The sequence below is a fragment of the Triticum aestivum genome, chromosome 2A (assembly GCF_018294505.1).
Source record: "Triticum aestivum cultivar Chinese Spring chromosome 2A, IWGSC CS RefSeq v2.1, whole genome shotgun sequence".
In the NCBI taxonomy this organism is placed as follows: domain Eukaryota; kingdom Viridiplantae; phylum Streptophyta; class Magnoliopsida; order Poales; family Poaceae; genus Triticum; species Triticum aestivum.
The window spans coordinates 620,931,448-620,946,215 of record NC_057797.1 but is presented as its reverse complement, the minus strand read 5'-3'; the positions used below and the strand labels follow the sequence as shown (position 1 = coordinate 620,946,215).

Below are 14,768 nucleotides of genomic sequence, written 5' to 3'. Positions count from 1 at the left end.
CCCAAACAATCTTGCTAATATTCATGGGATCTTATATTAAGATCCGTACAAAATTTTCATTTTTGTTTTTCTATTTCTTTCTAGGATGTTATGTCACTTGACTGAGACTTTGTTAAATCTCAGTCAACTGAGACCTAGCAAAAAAAAAAGGTTTCTCTTGGTGTATTCGGCACATAAATAAAGGATTCCTATCGTCACACAATCTCTCCAAAAATGGCTTGGCTCCAAACAAAACCCTAACCCAGCACTGTGCACAATAACAGGGGTACTGTTGGAGTAGGCCATGGGCTGTCAGCCAAAGCCTAAAGAAGACAATTGGTTGTCAGTTTGTTAATAGATGGCCTCGCATCGCAGCCGCACCGCTCTCCGATTGCTCCATTCGTCCATTAACTCCCCACCTTCATTATGCATGCATGCTTTGCCTTCCTCCTTTATAACTCCTGCCTTGCTACCCCTCCTCCCTCCCTCCTATAGCAGCAGCCAGCAGCTAAACACAAGCCTCACTTCACATCGCACCGCATCGCATCGACCGGCCTCTCCCTCCGAGGAGAGCTCCCGCGCGTCGCCGCCAGTGCGGGCGAGAGCCATGAGAGGGGGAGGAGGAGGAGGGGAGGACACGCGGAGGACGGCGGCCGGGCAGGCCATGGTGGAGCTGCAGGCCAACGGCGCGACGGCGACCGCGACGTCGGCCAGCGGCGCGATGGTGGTGGGGCTGAGCCCGCTGAGCGAGACGCTGTGGCGGGACAGCAAGGCGATGCCCGGGGCCGGCGCGGCGGCGCTCATCGGCGAGGTGTCGGCGAGGCTGACGTGGAAGGACCTGTCGGTCACCGTGGCGCTGGGCCCCGGCAAGACGCAGACCGTGCTGGACGAGCTCACCGGCTTCGCCGAGCCCGGGTCGCTGACCGCGCTCATGGGCCCGTCCGGCTCCGGCAAGTCCACGCTCCTCGACGCCCTCGCCGGCCGCCTCGCCGCCAACGCCTTCCTCTCCGGCAGCGTCCTGCTCAACGGCCGCAAGGCCAAGCTCTCCTTCGGCGCCGCGGTACGGCCAGCCACCTCGTCTCACTCTACTTGCCTCAGAACTTGTTTTACCTTCACTTGTTTTTATCCGGCAACGAGACCGCCATTTTTGGGCATTAGACTCGCCATGTTACTTTCATCCACCTCGGCCAGTGTTCATGCCATTTCCGAGCATGTGAAAGCTAGCTATCCACCTCTGCTAGCAGATGCCATGGCGCAGTACGTTTGGATCGGTAGAACGGAGCCATACGGCCGCGCTCAGCGGCCAATTAATTCTACACCGGCGCGTAGCCATCGACGCCATCGAAATCCACGGGGTACGCGCGCGACCGGCTCTTGATTCGGCCCGCTGGCTTCGCTTCGCAGCTGCCCCAGGCGAGTACATGCATATGGCGCCCTGCGCCAGTCTAGGAGTAGCAGCAGCTCTCCTACGGGCAGCCAGAGCGATAGCGTGCCGTGTCGAGTGGTTGGGCGGAGCAATTAATACGTCCTTCAGTTCTCTGATCCCGTTGCTGCTTTGCTTTCAATTCCATGCCCCTTCATACAGATCTCGTACGCAACGTTTTTCTTTGCTCTCCGTCGACCGATCTCGACGGCGAAATATCTTCCCTGCATGGTTCAAAGAGAAATGGAAAAGGGCCTGCTGCGACCTACTACCTCCTAAGTGACATAAATACAGACAGTTGTGTAGTAATTTGTTATTGTGGCGCTGTTCCGAACTTATGATGATCGATGTGCTGGTTTACACTTCAGTTTGGGCATCTTTTTCTACTAGAACTACTACTTAGTTTACGGCAGTAGATTCTAGCTTGTGGCCAGTAGTAAAACTGGGTGATTAGTTTTTGCCAGCATGAGACGAAAAACAGTGGCCCTCTGTATATGTGCTCCATACGAGTAGTTCATGAGCTTTGGCGTAGCCGACTTCGAGTACCACTACTTTGGATGCAACGAAACCACCAGAATACTACTTTTCGGACCAATCCTCGTAGAAGAATGCTATAGGTGATGATGTTGTGGTGTATGCATGCGTACGCAGGCGTACGTGACGCAGGACGACAACCTGATCGGGACGCTGACGGTGCGGGAGACGATCGGCTACTCGGCGCTGCTGCGGCTGCCGGACAAGATGCCGCGCGACGACAAGCGCGCGCTGGTGGAGGGCACCATCGTGGAGATGGGGCTCCAGGACTGCGCCGACACCGTCATCGGCAACTGGCACCTCCGGGGCGTCAGCGGCGGCGAGAAGCGCCGGGTCAGCATCGCCCTGGAGCTCCTCATGCGGCCCCGCCTCCTCTTCCTCGACGAGCCCACCAGCGGCCTCGACAGGTACGTGGTATTCAGTAGCAGTGCCTGTGTGGTTGTGTTGTTGGAGAAGGAATTGAATTGACGGCTCTGGTTGCGCGGGCAGCTCCTCGGCCTTCTTCGTGACGCAGACGCTGAGGGGCCTGGCGAGGGACGGCAGGACAGTGATTGCGTCCATCCACCAGCCCAGCAGCGAGGTCTTCGAGCTCTTCGACATGCTCTTCCTGCTCTCCGGGGGCAAAAACGTCTACTTCGGACAGGCAGCGCAAGCATGTGAGGTAATCAATTCCTCCACGGTCCAGTATCCGTTTTTCACAGTAACTTCCTTCCTGCTGCACATGTAATGGCGTCAGTAATCAATCACTTCACAGCGAGTAGTACCCCTGCTTCTTCTGCATCGCATATGTTATGTGATCGCTCACCTGCACTTGTTTCCTCGCACGCGCAGTTCTTCGCTGAAGTTGGGTTCCCATGCCCGCCTCTGAGAAATCCCTCGGATCATTTCCTGAGGTGCGTTAACTCCGACTTCGACAAGGTCAAGGCCACCCTGAAAGGCTCGATGAAAGCAAGGGTAAGATAACCCGACGATTCATGTGCCAACATGTTTTCTCATGCAAGTGGCCTGATTTTCATAAACTTTGCAGATCGAAAGGTCTGATGATCCTCTGGATAAGATAACCACATCAGAGGCCATCAGGAAACTCGTCTCTGCCTACAACAGGTCACAGTACTACTACGCTGCTAGGGAGAAAGTTAATGACATCGCGCGAATCGTACGTCCTCTCGTAGCCCCTAAATGCAACATATATGGTTCCCTGTCCTTTATATTTTGCGCATCCGGACAGGCAATGACCAAATGAAATCCATGTGTTGTTTGCTGCAGAAAGGAACGGTGATGGATTCAAGGGGCAGCCAGGCCAGCTTCTTGATGCAGGCGTGTACACTTACCAGGCGTTCATTCATCAACATGTCGCGCGACTTTGGGTACTACTGGCTCAGGCTCTTGATCTACCTCCTTGTGACTGTATGCATCGGCACCATCTACCTGGATGTCGGCACCAAATACACATCCATCCTGGTAAGTGTTGAATAATCGATCAGTGGTTATCTGGATCAAAATGCCATGAATCTGTAATAAAAAGTAGACACTTAAGCAAGGACATCATGTTCCTTCATGAAAAGTGTTCTTTGTGAGCAATGAGCCAATGACATTACCTGCCTCTTCTTCACAGGCCAGGGCAGCATGTGCAGCATTCGTCTTTGGATTCGTCACCTTCATGTCCATTGGAGGATTCCCTTCATTTGTGGAAGAAATGAAGGTGAAGCTCCAGAACTTTATCATTCCATACGGGAATCGGAACTGCTATGTACAATTTGCTCACCTGCTTCTTGACTTGTTAACAGGTTTTCCAGCGGGAACGGTTGAATGGGCACTACGGTGTTGCAGCATTTGTCATTGCCAACACCATCTCTGCTCTGCCATTCCTGGTCCTGATATGCTTCATGTCAGGGACAGTATGCTACTTCATGGTGCGCCTTCATCCTGGTTTCACACACTACATCTTCTTCGTCTTGAACCTCTACGCCAGTGTCACTGTGGTTGAGAGTTTGATGATGGCCATTGCAAGTGTCATACCCAATTTCCTCATGGGCATCATCATAGGAGCTGGAATTCAGGTACATTTTGGCCCAAATTTTCATTTGGTATCATCTACTCCTATTAACATGTCTGTTCAGACAGCAAATGTGCTTTGCTGCCTGTTTGTTGAAATTACAGTTCCTATGGTAGCCAGTAAATGGACATGATAATTACAACTTAGTAGCTTTGAATCTAGTGCAGTTCTCTTCACAGGTAGGGATTAATGCACCTTGCTAAATTAAAGGAAAAAATAACGAAGCCTGTTGTTTCTCTTTGATACAATTTCTAAGCTTGTAGGCGTAAGATGTGTTTATGAATGAGAGAACTCCAAACTTCCAAAATGTTCTCTAGAACTAGAATACATCACAAGGCTTCGATAAAAATGTGGTAGTACTTCAATAACGAAGCATTGTTACTATGCACTAAAAAGTAGTACTGACCAGAATAGAAGTATAACTTCAGCAAATATAAAAGATGGCACGAGATCTTCCAAAGATCATTATGGTCTAGGAAATAGATACTGCAGACATAGGCCCTGTTTGGTTCGGCTGTGGATTTCTAAAAGCAGCTGTGAAAAATCTGATGTGAAAGAGATGTAGGTCATTTGGCAAACCAGCTGATACAGCTTTTTCAGATTTTGGCCCGCAGCGGAATCAGATTTTGGAAAGCACATCCTGGGCTGCTTCCGCTTTTGGTTCAGATTTTGGCAGCGGATTTCTGGAATCGGATTCTGCTGGGTTCACCCTTTGGTTCAGATTCTGCTGCGCGGCAGCGGAATCCGTCGATAAAAGTTGAACCAAACAGGGCCATAGACTGTCCTATTATTTAGCTACTATGTTATGTTACCGAGTTGCAAAAGAAACGTAGATGTGCATCCCTGGAAGCTTTTCTACCTGAGAGCTCCACATGAAGAAATTGCCTCACAATTTTTCTTGGACAGGGAATATTCATGCTTGTCTCCGGATACTTCAGACTTCCGTATGACATCCCGAAGATCTTCTGGAGATACCCCATGCAGTACATCAGCTTCCATTACTGGGCACTACAGGTAAATTTGAGGTTGCTACAGACCACGGAAGCATGGTGGTTTCCAGTATGAAATTTGACATCAAACTCTTATCCGTGTACAGGGCCAATGCCAGAATGACATGGACGGTCTCCTATTCGACAACCAATACCCAGACCAGCCGAAGATCCCTGGGGACTTCATACTGAAGTACATCTTCCAGATCAACGTGCACCGGTCGAAGTGGATCGACCTGTCGGTCATCTTCAGCATGATCTTCATCTACCGCCTGCTGTTCTTCATCATGATCAAGGTGAACGAGGACGTGATGCCCTGGATCCGGGGCTACATCGCGAGGAAGAGGCTTCAGAAGAAGGTGCCTGCCATCGGCAAGACGCCTTCCCTGAGAGGCTATGTTGTGGATCCAGAGCTTGGTCCTAACGAAGGCTAGAAAGATAAGCTGGGGGTTGCTGGGTAGCACAAATAGGAGGGTTTCCTACCGGTTCTTGGCGTAATATGTATCTATGATCAGAGAAACTGGTAATTTTTATACGTTTTGGAAGTGAAGCTCGTTTGAGTAGAGGTACATACATACATGTAATGCGTTCAAAAAATGGCATCAGCGAGGCATGCAGAGTGACACATACTTGGACGTTCACAGTTCATTGCTGTCTTGGAAGGGCAGCAAAACAGGCAGGAATGGTTGGGGGCACTAATTGGCACACATGGCCGCACTGCATGAGCACAGTGATTCTGCTCGCTTGCAGATTTACTTACTGAGACGACAGTACTGAAGTTACAGTAAAGATCCATTTGCGGTGGACGGCATATCAATGCCATAATTGCGGCTAGATAGATTGACAGGTTTACAAAACATTCCACATGGATTGACAGGTTCTCTCTAAACAGTCCACATGGGGTCATTCAAGTTGTGTTTGTAAATATCTGGCCTTCCTTTTCAAAACTACACTACCCAGTGCTGACCAACAATAATAGTGACTGATACTACAAGTCACTGCCGACCAACAATAATAGTAAATGCAGCGCAGTGAGTGGCACCACGAACTAAAGATTTAAAGCCACCCTGTGGACGCGTGTAGTACTGCATACAGCGTGTACAGGAAGACCTTTGGTGCTAAACTGCAACATGCAGGACGATTTAGGCTGGTCCCCTTATGCCAGGTTCGAAGTCGGTATATGCCCCGGCGATTCGAAGGTGCATCCAGGAGCGAACAGGGTGAAAAAACAAATGATTTTCAACACAAGAAAAAAATTTAGACATGTCCGTGTCATTCACATGAATGTAAACTTTCATGGAGAATAGACAAACCTTGTGGTTTGTGTGAAAGAAAACACATTTGATGCTTAAAAAATGGCTTTTTAGAGAACTTGCTTTTGTTTGTTTTAGCGAGGCCCAAACATTTCTTTTCTTCAGAAACTTTCAACGCACATAAAATACATTGTTTAAAAAAATATTGTTGCCGAATTTACTATTCACCCCAGGAGCCCACGTGTGTGCCCCTGGTATCACATCTCCACTAACAATTGTCGCTTTCATCTAAATAAAATGGTCCCTCTCTTTGTTTCCTCTAAAAATGTCCCAGATCCGTTTTGGCATGCATACATCAGAGGGAATTCTAACAGAGTATATTTTGCACTTCCAAACAGTCAAAAGGGGTTAGTAATACTCCATAGACGATCAATCTTAATTGGAAGTGTGGGTCAGATAGTCACTATGACGTTAAATGCCATGGATAGTATGATTGCAGTGGCATCTGGTGGTGTGTTTACTGTGTTTTCCCTGAATGAGACCATGTTTTCTTTTTACGATACTTGCTGAATTCATCTAGAACAGGTGTTGTAACTTCTAAAATATCTTCATCCTTAGAAGTTACTCCCTCTGTAAAGAAATATAAGAGCGTTTAGATCACTACTTTAGCGATCTAAACGCTCTTATATTTCTTTACGGAGGGAGTAGAATGAATGAGCAGACCTTCCACCCAACTCAAAAACAAATGGCATGGTGATAGAAGCAACGAGAGGAGTAAATAAGCAACAGAGAAGATGTCATGTGCGATGCAGGGAAACGTTATGGGTGAGACATACATGTGCATGTGCTCGTAAGAAAATCTGCCAGCAGGATATAAACATTGGAGAAACTGGTGGTTTCATTTAAGAGGGACCTGGAGGTTTGATGAAGCGCAGTTAGTCCAAATAGATCCCATGGAACGAAAAGCTAGATTCGCATATCTTGCTTAAGAGCCATACCAGAAATCTGAATCCATATATAAAGGATGGCCTAATTTCGTGGCCAGCTGGGTTTTCTTGGGCGTTATGCACTTTCTATCTGGTGGTGTCCTAATTTTATTCAAAGCATACCTAAATTTAGTGAGAATTGCTTCGAACACTTCTATCATAAGAGTCACTTTTCTTAGCAGTTGCCTTGGTAGAGATAATCCTTCAGAGCAGCACGGAATATAACTAGGAATAGTAGTACTGATGTAGACAAAAAACATCAAATAATTTATATTGAAGTGGAAAAGGGGTGCATGCAACTGCAAGTGATAATCTGGAACAAAGAAACTAGCACAACATTTTTGTAGATCAAAACGATTCAGGTATTTTTCAGGGTCGATATTGAGGTACCCACACCCGAATGTCACCAACGCAAGACATCAAGTTAATATATATGAAAGCCACAAACAAGTCATAAAACTAAAGGCACACCAGCTAGATAATGTTACCTAACCTAATCTACTGATAATAAAAGCAAGTAAGTACCATGCTGTGATATAGTTTACTTTAGCTGGTGCCAGGGTCAAGGACTGGAAGCCTACAGTAAAAGCTAATGGATTTGTCCGTCAACCGTGTTCCTGGAATGAAGTACTGGAATATCACTGTCAAGCAAGCACCATTGGGAGCAATACCTATACAAAAAATCAAGGCAATAGTTAATATAAATTTAGATTATTTTTCAACAGGTTTAAAGAGGCGGCTGAAAAACAAACCATAGAAGGTACAATCTGGCTTGGCCAAATGACATTGTAGGCTCTTAACTAGGTGCTTCATACTCACTTGCTGCAAGAAAATAGAATAACAGACACCTGTGAACATCTGACATGAAAAGAATAAAATGATGAATAAATAAATGGAGCTTAGGAGCAATACCACTGACAGTGCTTCGCCTCTCTCAACCGCCATTTCCATACGAATGGTAGCACTCACATTTTGATCAACAACAGGTGCATTTGCTGAAATAGAAAACATCGTTATACAAAAGTGAAGTGATTTGAGCACTAATGACACCTACTTTGGAATTTAAGGAAGCTAATGCTGAATACTGATTACAACTCCCAGCGGCCATAGTTTACCACGAGCACCAAGAATCCGAAGCCTTTTGAATTCTGAACCAACGGTAACAAGAGAAGTTGAAACTTGTAGATGGAGATCACCATATTGGGTAACAGTTACAGACAGCAGATCACCAATGTTTTTTAGACGATCCACCAGGTTCTGTAACTGTTGCAGATCTGGAACCTGGACCAGAGTCTGCAGAAAGATAAATTTCTTCTAATAAGCAGCTGACAGTAGAAAGATAACACCAAGCGAGTATGGAAAAAGCATAGAACATCAGTAAGATAAATTTCTTCTCACAATCATCTAAGTTGAAGATACATTTAAGATGAAAAGCAGTACAGACATCTGAGTAGATACAGATATTTCAGCGACGAAAAATACTTAGCATTAAAAAGAACATCTGAACTGCGAGAACTAATAAGAACTGTTCAATAGGCATCATTGCTATTTTTACATTTTATACTTCTGTAATCATTTGTTGACTATTGTTAGTATAAATCCAGTTTCTTGCTCGCAGATAGATCATTTTAGTAATTTCCGAAAGGTAATAACATTGCAAGACAGGAATATCCACATCAATCAAAATGAACTAGACGTCTAGATCAGTGCTTCAAATAATGAGACACAATCAAATTTTACTGTCTAAAAACTAAACATCTTTACTAGCAGTAAATTATGTGAAATCATTCACAGATTCATATTTTTTATATTTCTACATTTGAGATTTTAATTATTTGTTGATTATTATTAAATGGATATATTGTGCTGTATCTTGGTGGAACATGGATATCTTGAGGATTTTTTGGTACAACAATTTAAGAGTGGTTCTGTGCTTCAGATTTACATTGATTGGACCTTTAAAACAGCTTCAAATAATGAGACGCGAATACATGATCAAACTTCATCATGTTAAAGCTAAAATTATGTTTACTACTGGCAAATTATGTGAATACCAAGTTCACGGGTTCAACAAACAAAATGTGGTTCGGAGGATGGATCCAGGCCATTACTAGTTCTATGACTCAGCCTGTATGAATTGGTACCTAATTTTGTTTCTGCAGTCCAGCATCACAACTAAGCCATCAGAAGTTTCATAGCCACAACCTGCTTCCATTTGATTAATTCGTTTCGCATTTGGACAGCTAGAGTACATTATGTTGTGAAAACATTCAATCGGGTATACAAATAGGAGAATTTTTTTACTGATGAATGATAAGAAACTGGAAAATGCCATGTGAGAGCACCACACCTCAGGAAGCTCTTGGGCGGCGTCAAGCGCATCCTGCAAGCGCGCAACATCGGAGCGTGACAGTGGCTTCGAGATGGGGACGTCCTGCACGACGGCGGAGCGAGCGCCCTTGGTCTCGAACGTGAGGAACGGGGCAGCAGAACGGGACCCGGGGGTCTGCTTGTTGACGAGCTTGACCTGAATCGCCGCGGGGGCGTCCCCGTCAGCCGGCGACTGCGCGTGGACGGCGAGCGCGCTACGGATGGCGCGATGGAGCAGCGCGACGTCGACGGAGAAGGCGACGCGGTTGCCGTCCCGCGACGACACGTTGTACTCGCGGAAGAGGAGGTCCTTGGCGAACTGCGCGACGCACTGCGGCCCGTCGCCTTCGGGCCCCGTGGAGCCGAGGAGGTTGTGGAGGAGCATGGCGTGCGTGGGGGTGAGGTAGACGTGGCACACGCGGCCCACCTTGTCGATGGCCGGGAGGAACCCTGCGGGAACGGAATTGCGGGGCGCGCGTGAGGTGTTCGGCGAATTGCGACGGGGGGAGGGAGGGGAATCGAGGAGTGCGCTGCACTGGGGCTTACGCTTGTCGAGCAGGGAGATGCCGTCGTCGGTGAAGGAGGCCTTGAACTTCATGGTGGCTTGCGCGCGCTCCTCGATGGACGCGGCGGCGGATTCCGGCCTTCGTCTCCTCGGCTGGCGGCGAGGGACTGGCGGTGGGGGTGCGCCGCGCAGCCGTGTCTTCGACTCTTCTGGTTTTTTGGCGCTCCTTTGGATGCTTCCCGCGTAGCAGGGCCTTACACTTTCGGCTCGCCTCTTCTAGAAAACTGTGGGCCTTGTGCCTTCGTACTTTTTCAACAAAGTGGGCTGGGCTATGCTATTCAGAGATGGGTTTAATTCCGAGGGAAATTTTACAGCGGACCTGAGTTGAGAATAGCTTGTCTCAAGGCGTCTGCTCCGTGTCAAACCGGCGTCTGCTCCGTGTGCGTGATTCCCCTAGGGTTTCTCTAGGGTTCCACCTCTTCCTCTGGCGATCTAGCCAGAGTCCACGTTAAACCTCGGTAGATCACCGGCTTTTTTCCGGTACTCACCGAGATCTACCTCTGCACGTCGTGCGCAGGCGATTGCATGGCGGATTCAACATCTCAGGAGACGGGGGGTGCGGAGGAAGTTCTGGCGGCGGTGGATGTGGTGCATACGATGGAGGATGAGATTGGATCTGGAGGAGGAAGGCGGGGACGAGGGAGTAGGGTGGAGGATGCATCGAAGGGAAGGGAAGGAGAGGAGCGGGACTCGCAGAAGGGGGACTTGCCGGACGGAGAGGAAGAGGAGTATGGCGACCTTCGCGATCAGGATCTTGAGGGTCAGTTTGCAGGGATGAGGCTGCATGGGAAGGAGGAAGAAGACCTTGATTTCTCGGAAGAAGTAGATGATCTGATTAAGGATGTACGCTGGCTCGCCTTGTTCCGTGTTCATACCACAAAGCCGTTTAGTCACGCGGAGCTTTTGTCTCAGATGCGCAATGCGTGGTCGGCGGCGCAAGGGGTCACCTTCAACATTAAGGGGCCAAACTTGTTTCTTGTTCAGTGTCACTGCCTAGGGGATTGGAGGAAAATAATGGAGGGAGGTCCATGGTTATTCAGACGGGCTCTGGTGGTGATCGAAGAATATGATGGTTTTTCAGATGTGAAGGATTATAGTCTGAACATGATTCCAGTGTGGGCTCGTGTGAAGGGCTTACCAGACGGTTTAACAAGGAGGAAAGAGCTGGCCGAAAAAGTTGCTGCAAAGGTGGGTGACCCTCCGTTCACGGTGATTGTAAACAAAGGAAGAATCAATCCAGCAAGTACATTACGTGCTCGTGTTTTTGTGAATGTAGACACACTGTTGTCCGTTTTGTGCACATCACTTTGAAAGAATGCAGAAAGTATAGTGTCTACTATGAAAAACTTCCGGATTTTTGCTTCGCATGTGGCTTGATGGGGCATCTGGCAGACGAGTGTGGAGATGGAGTGCATGATCCCAGAACCTTTGAGTGGGGAGAATGGCTGTTATGGGAGCCTGAGATTCCTACGGGTCAGCCCTTTGGTGGTAGGGGGAGAGGAGATGGTACAGGAAGAGGAAGGGGGAGAGAGCCTGGCAGGGGAGACCGTGGGGGCAGAGGTGGTAGAGGGACGACGGTGGTTAGAGACGGAGGGGTAGCACAAGAAGATAACTCGCAGCCGGTGCAACAAATGGACTTGGATGTTGAAAGAGGAGCTCGTAAGCGACTGGTTAATGCCGATGGATCTCTCACTATAAGGGGCAGCCGATATCAAACCTTCCTGGTAGAGTTGCTGGCACGGTTATGTTGCTGGAGGGTGCGACTCCAAGCTCAAGTAATAATGCCTCGGCTTCTACACCAGAGAAGAATCCAGTGGTAAAGAGGAGGAAGCAGCAAGGTGATGAGGGAGAGAACATGGTTCTACCTGTTGGAAATATGCCCTAGAGGCAATAATAAATTGATTATTATTATATTTCCTTGTTCATGATAATCGTTTATTGTCCATGCTAGAATTGTATTGATAGGAAACTCAGATACATGTGTGGATACATAGACAACACCATGTCCCTAGTAAGCCTCTAGTTGACTAGCTCGTTAATCAATAGATGGTTACGGTTTCCTGACCATGGACATTGGATGTCGTTGATAACGGGATCACATCATTAGGAGAATGATGTGATGGACAAGACCCAATCCTAAGCCTAGCACAAGATCATGTAGTTCGTATGCTAAAGCTTTTCTAATGTCAAGTATCATTTCCTTAGACCATGAGATTGTGCAACTCCCGGATACCGTAGGAGTGCTTTGGGTGTGCCAAACGTCACAACGTAACTGGGTGGCTATAAAGGTACACTACGGGTATCTCTGAAAGTGTCTGTTGGGTTGGCACGAATCGAGATTGGGATTTTGTCACTCCGTGTAAATGGAGAGGTATCTCTGGGCCCACTCGGTAGGACATCATCATAATGTGCACAATGTGACCAAGGGGTTGATCACGGGATGATGTGTTACGGAACGAGTAAAGAGACTTGCCGGTAACGAGATTGAACAAGGTATCGGTATACCGACGATCGAATCTCGGGCAAGTACCATACCGCTAGACAAAGGGAATTGTATACGGGATTGATTGAGTCCTTGACATCGTGGTTCATCCGATGAGATCATCGTGGAACATGTGGGAGCCAACATGGGTATCCAGATCCCGTTGTTGGTTATTGACCGGAGAACATCTCGGTCATGACTGCATGTCTCCCGAACCTGTAGGGTCTACACACTTAAGGTTCGATGACGCTAGGGTTATAAAGGAAGCTTGTATGTGGTTACCGAATGTTGTTCGGAGTCCCGGATGAGATCCCGGACGTCACGAGGAGTTCCGGAATGGTCCGGAGGTAAAGATTTATATATAGGAAGTCCTGTTTCGGCCATCGGGACAAGTTTCGGGGTCATCGGTATTGTACCGGGACCACCGGAAGGGTCCCGGGGGCCCACCAGGTGGGGCCACCTGCCCCGGGGGGCCACATGGGCTGTAGGGGGTGCGCCTTGGCCTACATGGGCCAAGGGCACCAGCCCCTAGAGGCCCATGCGCCAAGATATAGGAAAAAGGGGAGAGTCCTAAAGGGGGAAGGCACCTCCGAGGTGCCTGGGGGAGGATGGACTCCTCCCCCCCCCTCTTAGCCGCACCCCTTCCTTGGAGGAGGGGGCAAGGCTGCGCCTCCCCCCTCTCCCCTGCCCCTATATATAGTGGAGGGGAGGGAGGGCATCCATACCTGAGCCCTTGGCGCCTCCCTCCCTCCTGTGACACCTCCTCCTCTCCCGTAGGTGCTTGGCGAAGCCCTGCAGGATTGCCACGCTCCTCCATCACCACCACGCCGTTGTGCTGCTGCTGGATGGAGTCTTCCTCAACCTCTCCCTCTCTCCTTGCTGGATCAAGGCGTGGGAGACATCGTCGAGCTGTACGTGTGTTGAACGCGGAGGTGTTGTCCGTTCGGCACTAGATCATCGGTGATCTGAATCACGACGAGTACGACTCCATCAACCCCGTTCACTTGAACGCTTCCGCTTAGCGATCTACAAGGGTATGTAGATGCACTCTCCTTTCTACTCGTTGCTGGTCTCTCCATAGATAGATCTTGGTGTTAGGTAGGAAATTTTTTGAATTTCTGCTACGTTCCCCAACAGTGGCATCATGAGCTAGGTCTATTGCGTAGATTCTTTGCACGAGTAGAACACAAAGTAGTTGTGGGCGTCGATATTGTTCAATATGCTTGCCGTTACTAGTCTTATCTTGATTCGGCGGCATCGTGGGATGAAGCGGCCCGGACCAACCTTACACGTACGCTTACGTGAGACCGGTTCCACCGACAAACATGCACTAGTTGCATAAGGTGGCTGGCGGGTGTCTGTCTCTCCCACTTTAGTCGGATCGGATTCGATGAAAAGGGTCCTTATGAAGGGTAAATAGCAATTGGCATATCACGTTGTGGTTCATGCGTAGGTAAGAAACGTTCTTGCTAGAAACCCATAGCAGCCACGTAAAACATGCAAACAACAATTAGAGGACGTCTAACTTGTTTTTGCAGGGTATGCTATGTGATGTGATATGGCCAAAAAGGATGTGATGAATGATATATGTGATGTATGAGATTTATCATGTTCTTGTAATAGGAATCACGACTTGCATGTCGATGAGTATGACAACCGGCAGGAGCCATAGGAGATGTCTTTATTTTTTTGTGACCTGCGTGTCAACTTAAACGTCATGTAATTACTTTACTTTATTGCTAACCGTTAGCCATAGTAGTAGAAGTAATAGTTGGCGAGGCAACTTCATGAAGACACGATGATGGAGATCATGATGATGGAGATCATGGTGTCATGCCGGTGACGATGATGATCATGGAGCCCCGAAGATGGAGATCAAAAGGAGCAAAGTGATGATGGCCATATCATGTCACTATTTGATTGCATGTGATGTTTATCATGTTTATACATCTTATTTGCTTAGAACGACGGTAGTAAATAAGATGATCCCTTACAACAATTTCAAGAAGTGTTCTCCCCTAACTGTGCACCGTTGCGACAGTTCGCTGTTTCAAAACACCACGTGATGATCGGGTGTTTTATTCAGACGTTCACATACAACGGGTGTTGACGAGCCTAGCATGTACAGACA

The 14,768-nt window shown here is 48.0% G+C and overlaps 2 protein-coding genes across 3 annotated transcripts; one reads left to right on the top strand and one right to left on the bottom strand.

The window, feature by feature from the left end:
* Positions 1-417: 417 nt before the first annotated feature.
* Positions 418-5,610, top strand: LOC123189826 (ABC transporter G family member 11). Of its 2 annotated transcripts, XM_044602328.1 has the most exons (10): positions 431-1,039; positions 2,054-2,343; positions 2,426-2,597; positions 2,768-2,890; positions 2,964-3,092; positions 3,203-3,397; positions 3,552-3,638; positions 3,724-3,996; positions 4,899-5,006; positions 5,089-5,610. In XM_044602328.1, the coding sequence occupies exons 1-10, from the start codon at positions 587-589 to the stop codon at positions 5,413-5,415; spliced, it is 2,157 nt and encodes a 718-aa protein (XP_044458263.1). In that variant the 5' UTR covers positions 431-586; the 3' UTR covers positions 5,416-5,610. The 2 variants fall into 2 exon arrangements, with proteins under 2 accessions (XP_044458264.1, XP_044458263.1); XM_044602329.1 differs by lacking the exons at positions 4,899-5,006; positions 5,089-5,610 and adding an exon at positions 4,593-4,887 and having other exon boundaries at positions 418-1,039.
* A 1,883-nt stretch (positions 5,611-7,493) lies between these two features.
* LOC123185725 (uncharacterized) lies at positions 7,494-10,353 on the bottom strand. The gene is made up of 6 exons (XM_044597556.1): positions 10,137-10,353; positions 9,571-10,040; positions 8,336-8,513; positions 8,133-8,215; positions 7,973-8,042; positions 7,494-7,891 (listed from the first exon to the last, which is right to left on the bottom strand). Exons 1-6 carry the CDS (start codon positions 10,186-10,188, stop codon positions 7,767-7,769), a joined length of 978 nt encoding a protein of 325 aa, XP_044453491.1. The 5' UTR covers positions 10,189-10,353; the 3' UTR covers positions 7,494-7,766.
* Between the last annotated feature and the right edge of the window lie 4,415 nt (positions 10,354-14,768).